The sequence below is a fragment of the Populus nigra genome, chromosome 1 (assembly GCF_951802175.1).
Source record: "Populus nigra chromosome 1, ddPopNigr1.1, whole genome shotgun sequence".
Lineage (NCBI taxonomy): Eukaryota > Viridiplantae > Streptophyta > Magnoliopsida > Malpighiales > Salicaceae > Populus > Populus nigra.
The window spans coordinates 44644658-44660694 of record NC_084852.1 but is presented as its reverse complement, the minus strand read 5'-3'; the positions used below and the strand labels follow the sequence as shown (position 1 = coordinate 44660694).

Sequence of the window (16037 nt, the reverse complement as noted above, 5' to 3'; positions counted from 1 at the left end):
TGTAGCACATGTACACAATGATGCGGTGGTTGAACTCCCATAAACTTTTTTCTTCTCTCTTTTCTCCTTGTATCTTTAAAGGTGTCATTTTATTTTTTATTTTTATCAAATTTGATCCTCATTCTATTGCTTGTTATTTGTTTTATTTGTTTTATCTTTTTTTATTGATTGTTTTCTTCAATCTCGTCTCTTATTATTTAGTTTTATTTAATTTTTATATCAAATTTGATCCTCATTCTTTTAATTGTTGTTTGTTTTTATCTTTTTCCTGATCGAATTTTATTTTCAATTCCATCTCTCAGCATTTGATTTCAAATTATTTTTATATTAAATTTAGTTCTCATTCTTTTTATTGCTATTTCTTTTGTTTTGGAGCCTTTTTTATTGAATTTTTTTTATATCAATTTTATCCCATAATATTTTATTGATTTAGAATTTTGCTTCATTATGTTTTAGGGTTTGCCTTTCATGGGGGTTAGTCCTAGGTTCAGACCAAGGTCACAAGTTTTGAATATTAATATGGTTTGACTTTGATCTTTTCTAAAGTTGACTTTTTTCCTTCAACATTTGATTTATTATAAATTAGTTTTTATATTTTTTTTTCACTTTCCTTTCTATGAGGTTATTTCAATCTTATGCCTATTGTGGCGGGGCTAATAGGTTAACTTGGATTGACTTTGATATTTGTCTTTCATTGTTTTTCAATTTTGCCCTTGAAAATTGGGTTGTTTGATAATTAAACTTCATAGTTTTACTCAATTTACTTTCGATAGGGTTACCTTTGTATCACAATCAAATTGCATATTTAACATGCTAACCAAAATGAACTTGAGTCGGTTTTTTTAATCTGTTTACGTTGTTAATTTTTTTGGTTATTTTATTTATTGTCGTTGAATTTTTTTATTTATTTTATTTAAATTAGTTAAGCTCATTAAACTCAATCGAGTCCATGATCAAGTCTCATATATTTTTTGCTTTTTTTTATAAACATTTGTGTTGCCTTGACATCATTTTTTTATGTTAAAAAAAATCTAGGCCGACCTGTGGCCTAGCATGGAACCCCTGTCTAGTAGTACCTAAAAGAACTAAACATGTTTCTAATCGTATCACCATTAATGGTTTACCAGGTTGTGAACCCGTTACCAAGAAATACAATTTCTTTTTTTCTCCTTTTGTTTTTAAATGCGAGGCAATTATAACGAGAGTTAAATGATGCGAGGAAATCACTGTAGATCAAGAGATCTTTTACTGTGGATTGTAATAATAGTTGTACTTTTAATTTCTCATCTTTTGACGAGATGTTTCTTTGGCTTTCTTTTTCTTTCCTGACGAATAGGTGGCGCCTGCGCAATTAAAGAGGCACGTGTGACGCTTCCCGGTGACCAAATCTGGCCATTCACTATCTCACTGGATGCGCAACCATGCCCTCTTCCACAGTTCTTAGATGTCTCTTTCCTAATGAGGAACCTCCATATCCTTTCCTCATCCTTTCTTACACAAGCACAACATGTTCTACAACCACCTCTTTTAACTATGGTTATTCAACAATACAGACAACTAACTACCTGTAATTATTGAGTTTTGATACACATCCTCTACGATCTCCAACCATGATGATTGGTAGCACATAGCAAAAATTATCAGGAATCGTTGGGCTCTAATACCACCTGACACATACACGAGCAAAGGATAATGAAGTTAGTTACAAGTGAAAACCATCAAAGACCAAGAAAACCATGATTATAAAGAGACTCTCAAAATATTTAATTTTATTCATTCATGTCTAACTTGTAAAAAAGCTATTACAACACTTTATATATATAAAAAGAAGCTAAAAAATTCTAGCAATATTGAATAAGAAAAATAAAATAGAAAAACTATTTCCTTCAAATAATAATAAAAAAACTAGAAAAATATAATGACACATAATAGAAAAATAAAAAAAATTAACTAAGAAAAATATATTTTTTTTCAAATAAAAACTCTTGCATCACTAATGTAATTAAATGAATTTGGCATATAATTTTTTATTGTCCTAGTCCAACTATCATAAGAATCTTTTAATTCATTATAATTGAATCCAAATATAAATTTATCTCGATTATAATCGATAATATAACTCAAGTCAACTCTAACCAGTTAAACCCGTGACCTAGTTCATGAGACTTGGATAACTTCATAAAAATAAAATAATTATGAAGCTCTATTTTCAATAGATCAAAGTTGAAGGTTGAAATAAAAAAATTAAATTAAATTCATGAGACTAAGATAACTTCATAGAAATCAAATAAAAAAAATACAAAACTCAATTTTTAAACAACCTAATATTGAAGGATGAATTTGAAAAAATAACAAATAAAGAAATATTGAGTTGTTGGAGGATGAAATTGAAATAAAAATATTCAATTAAAAAATAAACAAAGTTAACACGAGTCAATTTGCTAAACTTGTGATTCAAGTTATTAGATGGAGATATCCGTATAGAAAGCAAATAAAAAAATATATTAAATAATATTTTTTAAAAATATTTTTTCAATAGTTTTGATGTCAAAATTTTAAAAAAAATTTCAAAAAAATATTTTAATATATTTTCAATTGAAAAATATTATTGAAAAACATCATACACCGTATCACTAAATACACATGTAGGCTGAAATTAGCTTCAAATTAAGCTAATTTATGAAAGGAGAACAAATTATAACCTCTAATAAAACCTCAAATTACCAAGAGCTGAAAAGTGAGCACTTTAAGCCTAAATGACAAACGCGTTATAGAATGGAACGAAGACCATTAACAAAAACACTAAAACAATGGTCTTTTTGAACTATGAAATCAGTATAGAAATGTGGCATGTTTTGTAAAATTTCTCACTTTTTTGGCTGCTTTCATGTGGTATTTTTACTATTTTCTTTGCTTCTTTTTTTTGTCTTAAAATTTTGATTTTTCAATCTCATCTTCCCATGTCGTTTTAACTTTTTTTTGTTTCATAAAAAATGGTCGCTAAAATCACTCCTTCCACCACGCGTCATCATGAAAAAAAAACCTCGTTCACAAGTAAGGGCACAATTGAAGCTCAAAAGAGGTTGCATGCACCTCTACAGTAAGGCCACCTTCCTCACATGCCGGTGCATGTGGTACATATATCAAATATATTTTTCATTTTCATTCAATTTAATCCTTGATTTTTTAATTTTTCTTCAATTTAGACCTTAATTCTCTAACCCTTATATTTTTTCACTCTTATTCAATTTTTCCCATAATTCTCCAATAACTCTTCAATTTTATATTGAATTTTATCTCAACTTTACCCTATAAAAACCCAATTGGAGAGAAACCACAATACAAGAAAAAAAAAAGAAACAAAATAACTCAACCATTCCTCAAGCATAGCTCAATTGAACACAACAAAAAGGCGAAAATATACTCACACAACAAAAAACATATTGTCATGCTCATGTTTAGCTATCCAATCTATTAGTTTCAAAATACTATCATTTATCATTAATTGTAGATAAAAAAAAAAAAAAAAAACAGACACCCAAACACTTTGAAACCTGCAAAGAGTTGGATGGAGGGTTTCAAGTTCGTCCAATAGGTTTAATGATAATATCAAAGAGTTCTGCATGACTTTAGACTTTTTTTTTGCTTTGAAAAAATTTGGTCATAGCTGCGGGAAGTAACTTAGTTCCTACCTAAATCAAGACTTGAGTCTCCATGATAGCAACACAAAGTTTGCTTATGTTTCATTCCCTAACAAAGTGGAGGAAAAGAGTGGTGGGCATGCATTAAACAGTTTTCTTCCTCTTTCAGCAAATGCAATTTCACAAAGATGATTAAACACCAGGTGAGGACATGCTCCATCCTAAATTGGAACAGATGACTGTCTGAAACTTTCAGGCAACCTGCATTTAGGCCCCCACTCACAATTCAGAAGCATTTGAACATTTATCACAATGTACAGCACAAATACAGATGAGGCTAAGGCCTTTGCTTTGCAACTTTGTGTTTCGTCATAATTCAAATTGACCTTGACAGCCTCCATCACCCGGACTTCTTTAATGGTCTGCATTCTGCAATATATACAAGCGAGACTCAATAACATAAAAGATGTCCCATCCACCCACCCATACACAAGTGTTCCATGTACCATAGCTACCAAAAAGATGAGAGCAGCTTACCAGAATTGCAGAAAGCATCACTTTGGATAGAGAATGTCATAGTGACCCGGACGATAAAGCAAGGTAATGAAGGGATTGATGCTCTCAGAACTAGCACTAGTGGCACTTGGGAGATTGCCTGGAGCAGGAACGAAATCATGATGATTTACACTGACAACACCTGCATCACAAGAGCTGCGGTCGAGGTATACAACACGAATTGGCACACCCAATGCATCTGACAGTGCAGTAATGTGCATGTGGTCACTTTCTTCGCCCATAGGTTCCACTGATGACTTGCAAAACTAAGGCAAAACAGATATATCAATTGGGAACTCCAAGATTTTATGCATTCATTATCTAACTTTCTGAAATACATGAAACTGGATTTCTACCATGATGAATTTGACACCGAGAAAAGGTATCAAGTTACAGATTAAACAAATTATTAATGGTGTTTGGTTTGGAATGTAAAACTTTGAAAGACAAAATAAGGAGAATTGTGGACTCGATGTAAAATGACACTGGTTTAAGTTATGCTAGTGAAAGCTACCAATTCATCCTTGTTTTTCATTAAACGCACAGAACTAACAATGCATGGAAAATGTTTGAAAGTAACACCAGAAACTATAATCCATTGAACAAACCTGCTCTACTGTTGTGTTCGTCAATCCAAATATAAAGGGTTCAAAAAACTGAGAACGTTTTCTTATTTCTCCAGTGGTCACAAATCTGAAAAACATGACAACTAACCAACCAAATTTGTCAGGAGAAGGTCGCAAACATCAATTCATACCATCAAGACACTCACCATAGTCTGATACAGACTGATCACGACTCCTATTTAGAAGTTCTTCGTGACTGCAAATGAAAATAAAATTTGTATTTAGAGCTCAAAAAGGTCAATTGACTAGGATTAACAAGCACAACCTAATATTTTGGCCTCATAAGCACTACATCAGTTCATGGTTGTAAATAAAAATGCAGGAGCTGATGAGTAATTTAGAGAGCTTAAAATTCCAATGAAGTTGTTATTTTTAAGCAGTTAACAGACATGACACAGCAGGGGGGGAAAGGGCACCTTATTGAATTTTCATTTCCTTGAAGAACATCATCCAGCTGCTCAAGAAATAACTGCATATTTTTCACAATGAAATCTGAGTTACAGATTATATGCAAGAAAGCCTTGAAGGCAGGTACGGTTTGGTAGAAGCTTCTATGAAGAAAGCTTGTCACGACTTAAAAACTCATTGCTTAAAAGCTCTAAAGAAAAATCAATCTTCTCATCTCAAGAATAGAGCAGGAAATGAAACAAGATAGAAAATATTTTGGTGGCATCAGCATCTCAATATAACATTAAGAGCATGCATTAACTTAACTAAATTCATCCATGCCTCACGCATAAAAATAATATATATACTCGTCCTTCTTTGTTTTCCATAATGTTTATGTGAACGAGCTATTTAAGTGGTTCTTAAAATCACAATCCATATTTCCAAAGAAGTCCACCTCATGTCTGAAGGGGCCAACAATGAAATTATAACTCCAATTCATCAAATCAACAGAACTTACAAACATGGAGTTCAAATTTCCAAATCATATTCTAAAACTGAGTTTCCTTTAAATTTGTTTGGACATTTGCACATGTATTGACTCCAGTTCACTCCACGGACTAATTCTTAAACAAAGTCTTTGTTGCATAACCGGCACACAAAAAAAGAAGATTGAAAGAGTTCAAAAATGTTTTAAAAAATGAATAAACGTACATCTTGCATAGAGTAACAGAATGCACATGATAGATTTACCGCAAAAAAATCCTCAAACGTGAAGTCCACATAACCCAAACTCTGCAGTGTTTTCCTACATTCTTCAACATTGAGTTTGATACGATCAACTTCCGCCCTATCTTGTGTCTCCAAAATATGCTCCTATCTCAAGAAAACCACAGCTTATTTAAAAGGGTATATTACGCATACTGTGCTCCCTCCTCCTCCAACAAAAAGCACAAGGATAGAAACCAAATAAATAGTTACAAAGACATTACTAGGTACGAAAACATAAAGCTTCGAAAGAAGCAATTCCCATCTCCACGTGTTCGCCTAATTGCAACATACTTGTCACCAAGAACCTACACGAGCAGCAATAACAATCAACTAGTACATTAACTCAAGACAGCCATAAAGAAAACAAGAAAACGTGATGACGATAACAACCTTTATTTTCTCAAGCAAGATAGGACTAGCAGATTGGTACTCGGCTGCTAATGTAGACAAAGGCTCCTGTTGTAAAAAATCCAATCGCCCAAGATATATCCTTTCAATTAAAATGCAAATAAAAACTCAAACAGAATTAAAGAATTTCAAACAAGAGAGAAATTGCCTTGTCGCCAAGTAATGGGATACTTGATTGCTTTTGCATGATATCATCATCTACTCCTCCACAACAATTTGCCAAATCTTCGATTTTACATGTCAGCTGCTCTTCATTCTGCATCTTCTCCTTCTGTTTCTTTCTTGACTTTTGGAAGATGAAAGTGCGGTTGACAGTGTTGAGATCAGTATACCTGAAAATCAAGATTCTGTTCACTAGGGGGCGAGACCTTGAAACCCTGACTAAATTAATTCTTTCTGCTAAAAAAATCGAATTCCCAAGTGATTAAATTCCCATTTTTATTTTTGTTTTGTTTTCCTAAAGAAACCGATTTCTCTCCTGATATTATTAGTTACCTACCTGATTTTTATTTCATGACGAGGCAAATACGTTTTTTTTTTAATTTCTCATTTATTACCAGCATGCTATAGGTATAAATTGTAATTTTTAGTTGGTTTTTAAGGTGTTTTATTTTAAAAAAAATATTTTTATAATATTTTTTATTTTTTAAATTTATTTTTAATATTAACAAATAATTAAAAAATAAAAAATATATTTTTTTACAAAAACATCTTACAACCTCAAAACAAACAAGGCTTATATTTGCGTTGGGCTACCCCTGCCTGTGCAAATTATCCCAATAGTATTGTTATCGACCCTGGCCTGCGGGTGACCTTAGTTATTCACATATCCGGCTATTGGTTTTGTTTTTTTTTTAAAAAAAAACATTTAAGACTATAATGTTTTAATTTTTTTATTTTAAATAAAATATTCAATAAAGATTATCTTTATCAACGATGGTTAACCATATAAGGAAAAACACCTTTGTGCTGCAATTAACATCACCTTTAAATTATGAATTTTTATTTTTATTTGCATTTTAATAATTTATTATTTATTATTATATATATAATATGAAAGTAATAATACTAATAATAAATTATTCATGGAAATGCAATTCAAATTTCTTTTTTATTCTTAAAATTTGTAAATATATTTTTAACATTATTTTATTACATTTATGAATTTTTTTTTTACTTTCAATCATACATGAAATATGAACATACTATTTTAATATTTATTTTTAAGTTGCTTTAAAAATTATAAATTTTTTATTTATTTTAAGAAAAATAAGTTAAACACGTTCACTTCACTAAGATAAATATAAGATACTTTAATAGAAAAATTTTTCTGGATGAAAAACAATAATCGAAATGATTAAATTAATGAGTTTAATAACAATTGTTCCTTAAACTTGAACACCTTTTTTAGGTTTTCCAAAGACTTGATCCTTCGGAATAGCCTAAATATGTAAACTAGTATATATTAATAGTTATTTATAGAGTCACATACAACTAATCAAAGCTAACTGAAAAAGAAAATTATTATTCCCCTAGTTGAAGGATTGTTTATTGGAACAATATTTTTTTTAATTTATTTTTTAAAAAATTATCTCTTAATACTAGATTTATTAGATATTGGGCTCTATAATTTATTTTTACATTTTTTTTTACAAGATTATCGTAGTCTCGTGACTCATATTGCAAGTTTTGTAGATTAACCCTATATACTTGAGGTTTTTTTTGCTCTTTTTGTAATTATTTTTTTTAATTTTATCATTCATCATTGGAGTAGATTGAGAATTAAGTTTCATAATTTATTTTAGTTTGTTTTCTATAAAGTTATTCCAATTTCATGAATTAATCAAAAGGTTTGGTGGGTTAGTCTGAGTTGTATTTGATCTTTTTTTAATTGATTTATTTTTCAATTTCATCATTAAAATTGATTGAGTTTCATATTTTTTTTCTTGTTTTCCACTGGATTATCCAAGTCTCGTGATTTAGGTTTAACAGGTTCACCCGAGCTGATTCGAGTTTTTTTTAATTGATTTTCTTTTCAATTTTATTTTTCAATACTGAGTCAATTGAGAATTGGACTTCAATATATTTTTTTCATTTGTTTTCTATTAGATTATCATGGTTTCATGATTTAAGTCACAGATTTTACATGTTAACTTGTGTTGACTAGGGGTCAATCCAATATATTTGACATAGGGGTGAGCCAAAAAACTAAAAAACTGATTAAACCGAGAAAACCAAAAAAAATAACCAAAAGAACCAAATCGTGAAAATAAACCGAGTAAACCGATTAAAATTTTTTAAAAACCAACCGGTTCGGTTCGGTTTTGATTTTATAAGCCTGAAACTGAAAAAACTGAATCAAACCGAACCCAAATAAAAAAAAACCTGAAAAAAACCTAGCCAAACCGGTTTTTGTCCTAAAAACCGAACCAAACCAAACCGAAATCGATTTGAACTGGTTTCAATTTTTTTAAAAAAAATTCAGTTTGATTACTTTTTTTTTATAAAAACCAAATCAAAAATGATTACTTGACATCTCAATATTTTTTTAAAAAAATATCATCTTGAAAATTTTTTCAGCTGAACTATTTTTTTCTTGTTGTTCAGGCGCCCTTTGAACTTGTTAAGTTAATCAAGTTACTTTGGGTTGATCCCTATATGTTTTTATTGTTTTGCTTTTTTGAAACAGGCTAATAATGTTTAAATATTTTTAAAAAAATTGATCCTACTCATAGTAATGTGAGTAAATATCTAGTTTCTCTCTTTTTTTTTTGGTAAATAATTTTTTTTTATTTTTCCTAACTTTTTAATATATTTTTCATTAAATTGTAATTAATTAGCAATATACTTAAAAGTTAAAACTACGTGGTAAGTACAGAATTAGAAATAGAGTCACTGTGGTGGCATAAGGGAAAAGAGAAAAACTTATAAATTTTTTATTACGAAAGGAATTTGAAGAGATCTTGGAATATTTTGAATTTTTAATGCGTGAAAGTGAAAATGCTATTTTTTAAATAAAGTTAACTGATCTCTTCGGAGTAAGAGTATCTTTATTTTTTTTTGTTAGAATAAATATTTTTGAAATTTTTTGAAATTTTTTTTTTATAAATTTAAATCATCTTGATATATGTTAATATTAAAAATAAAAAATAATATTATTTTAATATATTCTTTAATAAAAATACTTTTAAAATAACAACTACTATATAATTTCAAACAATATATACACACACATGCTTTCACAGCCAACAAAGCCCCACCGTGTATTTGGTTACGTGGTTGGTTATGCGTTTGAAACAACCACAACAACTTAACCATTTAGTAATGCTTCAACAATAAATTTATACTAGTAGGGCCTTCTATTAATTGTGGTGTGACCACAGGTTTGCAAGAAGCAACAATTTGCTTCTCTTGAGCTGGAAAATGCATGAACAGTGGAGCATGCATACTCCACCGTTCATGGGTTTTTGTTCCGGCCGGACCGGTCCAGTTCAACACTAAAAATACACTGAACTGGATCTGATCTAACAAAATAAAAAAATATTTTTTATTTTTAATTGTGTTTTATTCGAAAAACTAGTGTTAAATATTATTCAATGACATTACATAAATTAGACGAAGATCACTTGATGATGTAATATTTGTAGAATTTGATCGCAATCTCAATTTTATTCCTGATTATATTTTACCAATGTTGTTGTGCTCTTAAAAAATTTAATGGAACAATAAAAAATATTTTATATAAAGTATTATTTATTTCATGATATAATAGTAATAGTTAAATCTACAATATTTAAATTAAAAACCATCAATATTAATATATATTTTTAAAAATTATTTTATAACCTCAATTTCAAAAGCATTTTTAACCAAACACATTAAACGATTTTTTCTTCAATCTCAATTTCAACCACAGTTTTAATCATACATCTATTTTTTCAAACCAATCTCAACTAAAAATATTTTTTATAAAATAATTTTTTTCAAACTATAATCATAACAGCTACTGCAATACCAAACAAATACTATTCTAAAAAAATTTCTCAGCAACTTGAATGATTTAGGGAAGAGCAAAAGAAGAGTATTAAAAAAATAGATTTTTACGGGTTTCCAGTCCCTGCCTATTAAATTAGAATGATTACTACTAATAAACTAAAACAAATAAATTTTCACCATATAAAATACTCAATATCAAGCATATTCTTCAACACTAGTCTAATTTTTCATATCACTGTTTATAGTTTTTTTTTCTTTTTTTAGTTTTTTCTTTTTTTTCTATTTAGTTATCAAATCTTATTTCTTTTTAATTTTATTATTATAAGTTATATTAACATGGTTTTATATGCTAAGACTTTTTTTTTCTTTGTATGTCTTTGTACATGTGTAAAAAAATATTTAGACATCAATTTATAAAATAAAAATTTTAATTATTATTAAAAAAATATTATTGTTATTCATTTTCACTATCCAAAAGGAGAGAAAAACTTCAATTTGGTCCCAAAAAAATTAATTTATGCATATTTGGTCATGTTATTTTAAATTTTAAAGTTTAGATCTCAAATATAATTATTGTCATAATTCAGTCATGGTATGTCAAGAGACAAGAGAAAAAAAATCAACTTTAAGGGATGTAGTTCAATTGGTCAGGTCCTTCTAGGATGACTTCTTATAGATCATCAGTTCGAGTCTCACAAATTTTAGGGTCACTGGAAGCTTATGTGGTCGATAATTTCAGGACCCGTGAGATTAGTCGAGATACCCGCAAGCTGACCCGGAGAACCACGTTAATAAAAAAACAGAGATAAAAGAAAATCTCACTAAAAAAGAGAGAGAGAGAGAAAAGGTTGGACTAGCTATATTTCATCATAAAAAAAATTAATTTTGATATTAATAGACTTGTCTTTTATCTATGGATTCAATGAATGTGGTTTTTTTAAAAAAAATATATTGAAAAAAATATATCAGAATCGTGAATTTCTTGTTGACTTGTTTGATTTTTGATTTTATAACTAATTAAAAGGTATTTTAGAATTGTAAAGTTGAAATCTGGAGTTTTGGGATATAAAAACAACATATATTTCGAAAAAACCCAAACGGCCATTCTCCCTCCCCTTTCTCTCTCTTTTTTTTTATTTGTGCAAATCACACACCTTTAAGATTTCTTCTTAATCATCCGTTAAAAATTTGAACCCATTTTAAAATAAAATCCACTCTTAAATCATCCTCCAGGTCACATTGATCCAAATCCCACTTCAACTCTCTACTCTATCATGATTCGGGGCTGCATCTTTACAATCATGATTAAACAATTGAAATCCATGTTAAAAATTGTGATTTCTGGGAGAGACAGAGCGAGACAAGAGAGAGATGTGATCTGTTGTTTCGATGAGAAATTTCATCTCTTCATTATTATTGAAATATTTGTTTGTTTTACATGTAACATAAAATATAATTTTTCAAAACACAAGGAAAAAATAAAAATATAATTATAGATACTTTTATATAATTGATTTTTTTTTATTGATTTCATGCTTTAATTTAATTAGTTAAAGATTGATTTTTATGGTTTTTCAATGTAAGGTGCTTCTAATAAAATAAATTACAAATTTAAAAAATCAACGCAAGTTGATATATTTTTACTTATTTTCTATTTTAATTTCATTGTTCGATATTAGTTTTTTTAAAGAATGAGATTTTTTATTTATTTATTTATTTATTATGAGATTATTGTGATTTTATAATTATAAATGTGAGTTTAATAATTTAAAATAGACCGACTCACTAACGGCAGTTAACACAAGTTATTTTTTATCAAATTTTATTTTTTTATTTAATTTACTGAAAATTACACTATATTCTTTTTCTTTCCTAAGTTATCGTGTAAATGATTCCTACCACCGCACCTGCGTGTTTCCAAGAGAAAACTTTCATTCTTTATATAAATTATAATCCACACGCTAGAACAAAGTCAGATTCAAGTCCCATTTGTTTTTGTATTTAAAAAAAAATTTAAATTTTTTTTATTTTAAATTAATATTTATTTATATTTTTAGATCATTTTGATGCGCTGATATTAAAAATAATTTTTTAAAAATATAAAAAATATTATTTTAATATATTTTTTTTAATAAAAATCATTTAAAAAAACAACCACAACCATATTTTCAAGTAAAAAAAAACCTTACAAATTACCATCAGGTGCGTGTTTTTCCTCTTCTCAACTCATCTATGTTCTGCTTTCATTTTCAATTTTTTTTTTCTTGTTTGTCAGTTTCGAATTTATTTTTTATATTCATCGAGGGTTTTTTTTTCTCAAGATTAACGGACACAGTTTGTCTAATATTGGCTTGATTAAATTTGTAATACCAAGAAATTATTAATCAATTGCTAGTTTCTGCGTGTTTTGACTCCATTCTGATATAAAATGTATAAGTTCTCAATTTTATCCTTCCATTTTGTTACAGTCATTGTTTATATAAACATGGAATAAAATTAACTGTAATTAAACCAAAATTATTTATCTTAATTGTTTGTCTAATAAATTAGTTTCTTCAGTCGTGGGACTATTATAATTTTTTTTTTAAGATCCACTGGATTATCAATCCTGCTGTACTAGACACAAACAATTAATTACCTCTTTGTTTCTTTACAGCATGAATACAATGCAAAATTCTGTCATTTTTTTTAAGTCTTTACAATTTCCTTGCCATCCTAAACATAAACATACAACAACAATAACAACATCAAGCATATTTAACTAAAAAATTGCTTGTATTAAACTCATAACTATAAAAAATAAAACATCTCCAAAAATGTAAATATAATACAATATAAAGTACCAACAAATATCTTATACAATTTTTATTACATTACATAATAAAACATCACATCTAAATCAATTCAACACCTTTTAATCAGAATCCTCCTTTTTATTTTCTTCATTGTCATGTCTAACATTATTTTTATTGAAATCAAGGTCGATCTCAACATTTTCATCTATATATTTATGTTCATTGATACTTAATATTATATTTAACTCATTAACATTAACATCAACTCAACATCAACCTTAATATAAGTATTTATGATGATATAAAAATTTAGATTTTTTAACTCGATAAAATAAACAAATTGATATATATTATCTCTATTAATTATTTCACCATTATTATCTTTAACAACTTGAACATCACATATAAATTTGATTTTCACAGAGGATAATCATGTGTTAGGAAGGCAGCAGAACTTGCTACAAAGCATTTTATAGATCCTCCAATGTTGTTGGATTAATACTTGCTGGTTCTGTTTACTTTAAGACAGAGCCGAGCCAATCTGACTTGTTTGATCTTCGCCTACAGGCTAAAGTAATAAAAGCTATAGATGTTTCATGCGGTGGGGAAAACGGCTTCAATCAAGCCATTGAGTTTTCCCTGGAGATTCTATCCGATGTTAAATCCGTACAGGAGAAGTATTTGATTGGTAAGTTCTTGGAAGAAGCCAGTCAGGATAATGGAAAGTTAGTGTATGGCTTGGATGATACCATGAAGGTTCTGGAGATGGGTGCTATCCAGACACTGATTATCTGGGAAGATTTGGATATAAATCGGTATGTGCTGAAAAACATCAAGACAGACGAGATTATAATAAAGCATTTAAACAAGGAGCAACAGGGCGACCAGAGCAACCTTCCGAATTCAACCGCCTCATCTGACTTGGAGGTTGAAGATGAAAAGTCCCTTCTGGAATGGTTTGCTGATGAGTACCAGCAATTCGGCTGCTTGCTTGAGATTTTCACAGATAATTCAGAGGAAGGATCAGATTCTTGTAGAGGATTTGGTGGCATTGGAGGAATCGTTCGCTATCAGGTGTGTTGCTACCCAATTTTTGACCCATGTTTTAATAAATTTTCAGAAAAAATCCAAAAATAGTGAAAAGCATTGAAAATCCAAAAAAATACGTTTTTAATACATTTGCATCGTTTTTATTATTTTTAGCATCATCTCAAAAGAATTTAAATTTTCCAAGATATTTGGAACGCGTTCAACTTTTCACGCGTCATTTTTTAAAATCATTGATTTTCCGCATTGAGTCGATGTTGATATTTGCTCGCTTTCAAAAATACAAAAAAATAAGAAAAATCAAAATTTAAAAAAAAAAGAGGAAAAGAGAAGGAAAGGAAAGTTGAGGGACTAGTTTGAAAACCTAGCAAAACTTTTCCTATAAATACTAAGCTACACTGATTTGTTTTAAGGGGGGGCAATTTTGACAACATCAAAACAAATACAAAAAAAACCTAAACCTAAACACCTTTTTTATTTCAAGGAGAGCAGCCGCCCCCCTCCCCTAGATTTTCTTCTCTGCTCCCTCAACTGCAGAGCCTGCCCCCAGCTCTGATTTTTTTTCTTCTCTCTCGGCTGGTTCCACCAGCTGCTCCCTCCTCCCGTTCGTTGGTCCTCCTCCTCCCAGCCGAAAACAAACAAAACAGCCCTTTTATTTTTTTCTCTTCTCCCACAGCAGCCTCTCTCCGTCACCCTCTATTCTGCAGACAAGAGGGACATCGGCCAGCCCCCCATCTTTTGATTTTTCTCTTCTCCCTCAACTGCACAGCAGGGCCCTCCCTTTGAATTTTTTTTTCTTCTCCTGCAACTGGACAGCCAGCCCCCTCCCGCTGACCACATTTTTCTTCTTCTCCCCTGCACCTGAAGGAGAGGAGTGATTTTCCATTTTCTCCTTCTTAGCCGGCTCCCTCTTTTCCTTTGCTTTCCCCCTTCCATAGATCCTCCCTCTCAGCTGCTCCCTCTGCTCATCGCAGCTCCTGAACCTGCCTCCATCAACCCATCTCCTTCCCACAGCAGCTGACCACCACAGACCGAGCCAGGTCTCCTTTCCGTTTTCTTCCTCAAGCCGAACTCAGCGGCAGCCCCGCCGTCTTCTCTCAGTCCCACGGCGACAACAGCAACACCTCTGCGCCCCCGTCAGCTCCAGTGTTGCCAAAGCCATCGACAATAGCCTCCAGCGGTAGCAACCATCAGACAGCCTCCACACCAGCAGCAGCGCCGTCCTGCTTCCCTCTCTCGGCCGATCCAGCCGTTCCTCAGCTCCTCCATCAGATCAGCCATCGGCAGGAGCAGTCACTAGAAGGAGTGGAGCCGATTGCAGATCCAAATATGAAGAGAACTGACCAGAGGAAACAGATCTAAAAAACAAAACCAAATAAAATCGGTTTGTGTTGCGTTTTGTGTTTTTGCAGGTAACGGTGACTCCACCGCCGGCGTGGGGAAGACGGAGGGAAAGAGGACATTGCAGACCCCCTCTTTGTTTGAGCTTCCAGCGGCGGCGCGTGAATCCACGCGCCGCCAGTGGCGGTGGCGCGTGGGAAGACGCGCCGCCACTGTCCCGGCGGTTTCAGAAGGCTTCCTGACACTGTTCTGGGATGTTTTGGGTTATTCTGTAATTTTTAAAGTGTTTGATGTAATTTTTGTTTAGTTATTTTTTTGAATTTGTATAATTTGTATTGTGGATGAAAAGAAAAGAAAAGAAAGAAAGAGAAAATAATAATAGAAAAAAAAGATGTGTGTGTATTTGTGTTTTTTTTATGTATGTTATTGAATCAAAGAAAAAATGAATTTAATATTTTAATTTACATGCA

General features: G+C 30.6%; 1 protein-coding gene and 1 pseudogene across 1 annotated transcript; one reads left to right on the top strand and one right to left on the bottom strand.

Moving 5' to 3' along the window:
* Positions 1-3781: 3781 nt before the first annotated feature.
* LOC133692069 (OVARIAN TUMOR DOMAIN-containing deubiquitinating enzyme 1-like) lies at positions 3782-6874 on the bottom strand. Its single transcript, XM_062112753.1, has 9 exons — positions 6537-6874; positions 6371-6436; positions 6202-6285; positions 5963-6085; positions 5239-5291; positions 4969-5018; positions 4805-4905; positions 4179-4462; positions 3782-4070 (listed from the first exon to the last, which is right to left on the bottom strand). The coding sequence occupies exons 1-8, from the start codon at positions 6648-6650 to the stop codon at positions 4196-4198; spliced, it is 858 nt and encodes a 285-aa protein (XP_061968737.1). The 5' UTR covers positions 6651-6874; the 3' UTR covers positions 3782-4070; positions 4179-4195.
* A 4099-nt stretch (positions 6875-10973) lies between these two features.
* Positions 10974-15588, top strand: LOC133682309 (eukaryotic peptide chain release factor subunit 1-3-like; annotated as a pseudogene).
* Positions 15589-16037: the final 449 nt, after the last annotated feature.

What these genes read in the sequence shown, in the direction of transcription:
- LOC133692069 (XM_062112753.1), bottom strand. Translation starts at nt 6,650, where the DNA reads ATGCAGAATGAAGAGCAGCTGACATGTAAAATCGAAGATTTGGCAAAT. An exon ending in TCTTGCTTGAGAAAATAAAG is followed by an intron (nt 6,286 to 6,370) that starts GTTGTTATCGTC and finishes CTGCTCGTGTAG; the next exon opens with GTTCTTGGTGACAAGTATGT. An exon ending in CGAACACAACAGTAGAGCAG is followed by an intron (nt 4,463 to 4,804) that starts GTTTGTTCAATG and finishes GTTTTGCCTTAG; the next exon opens with TTTTGCAAGTCATCAGTGGA.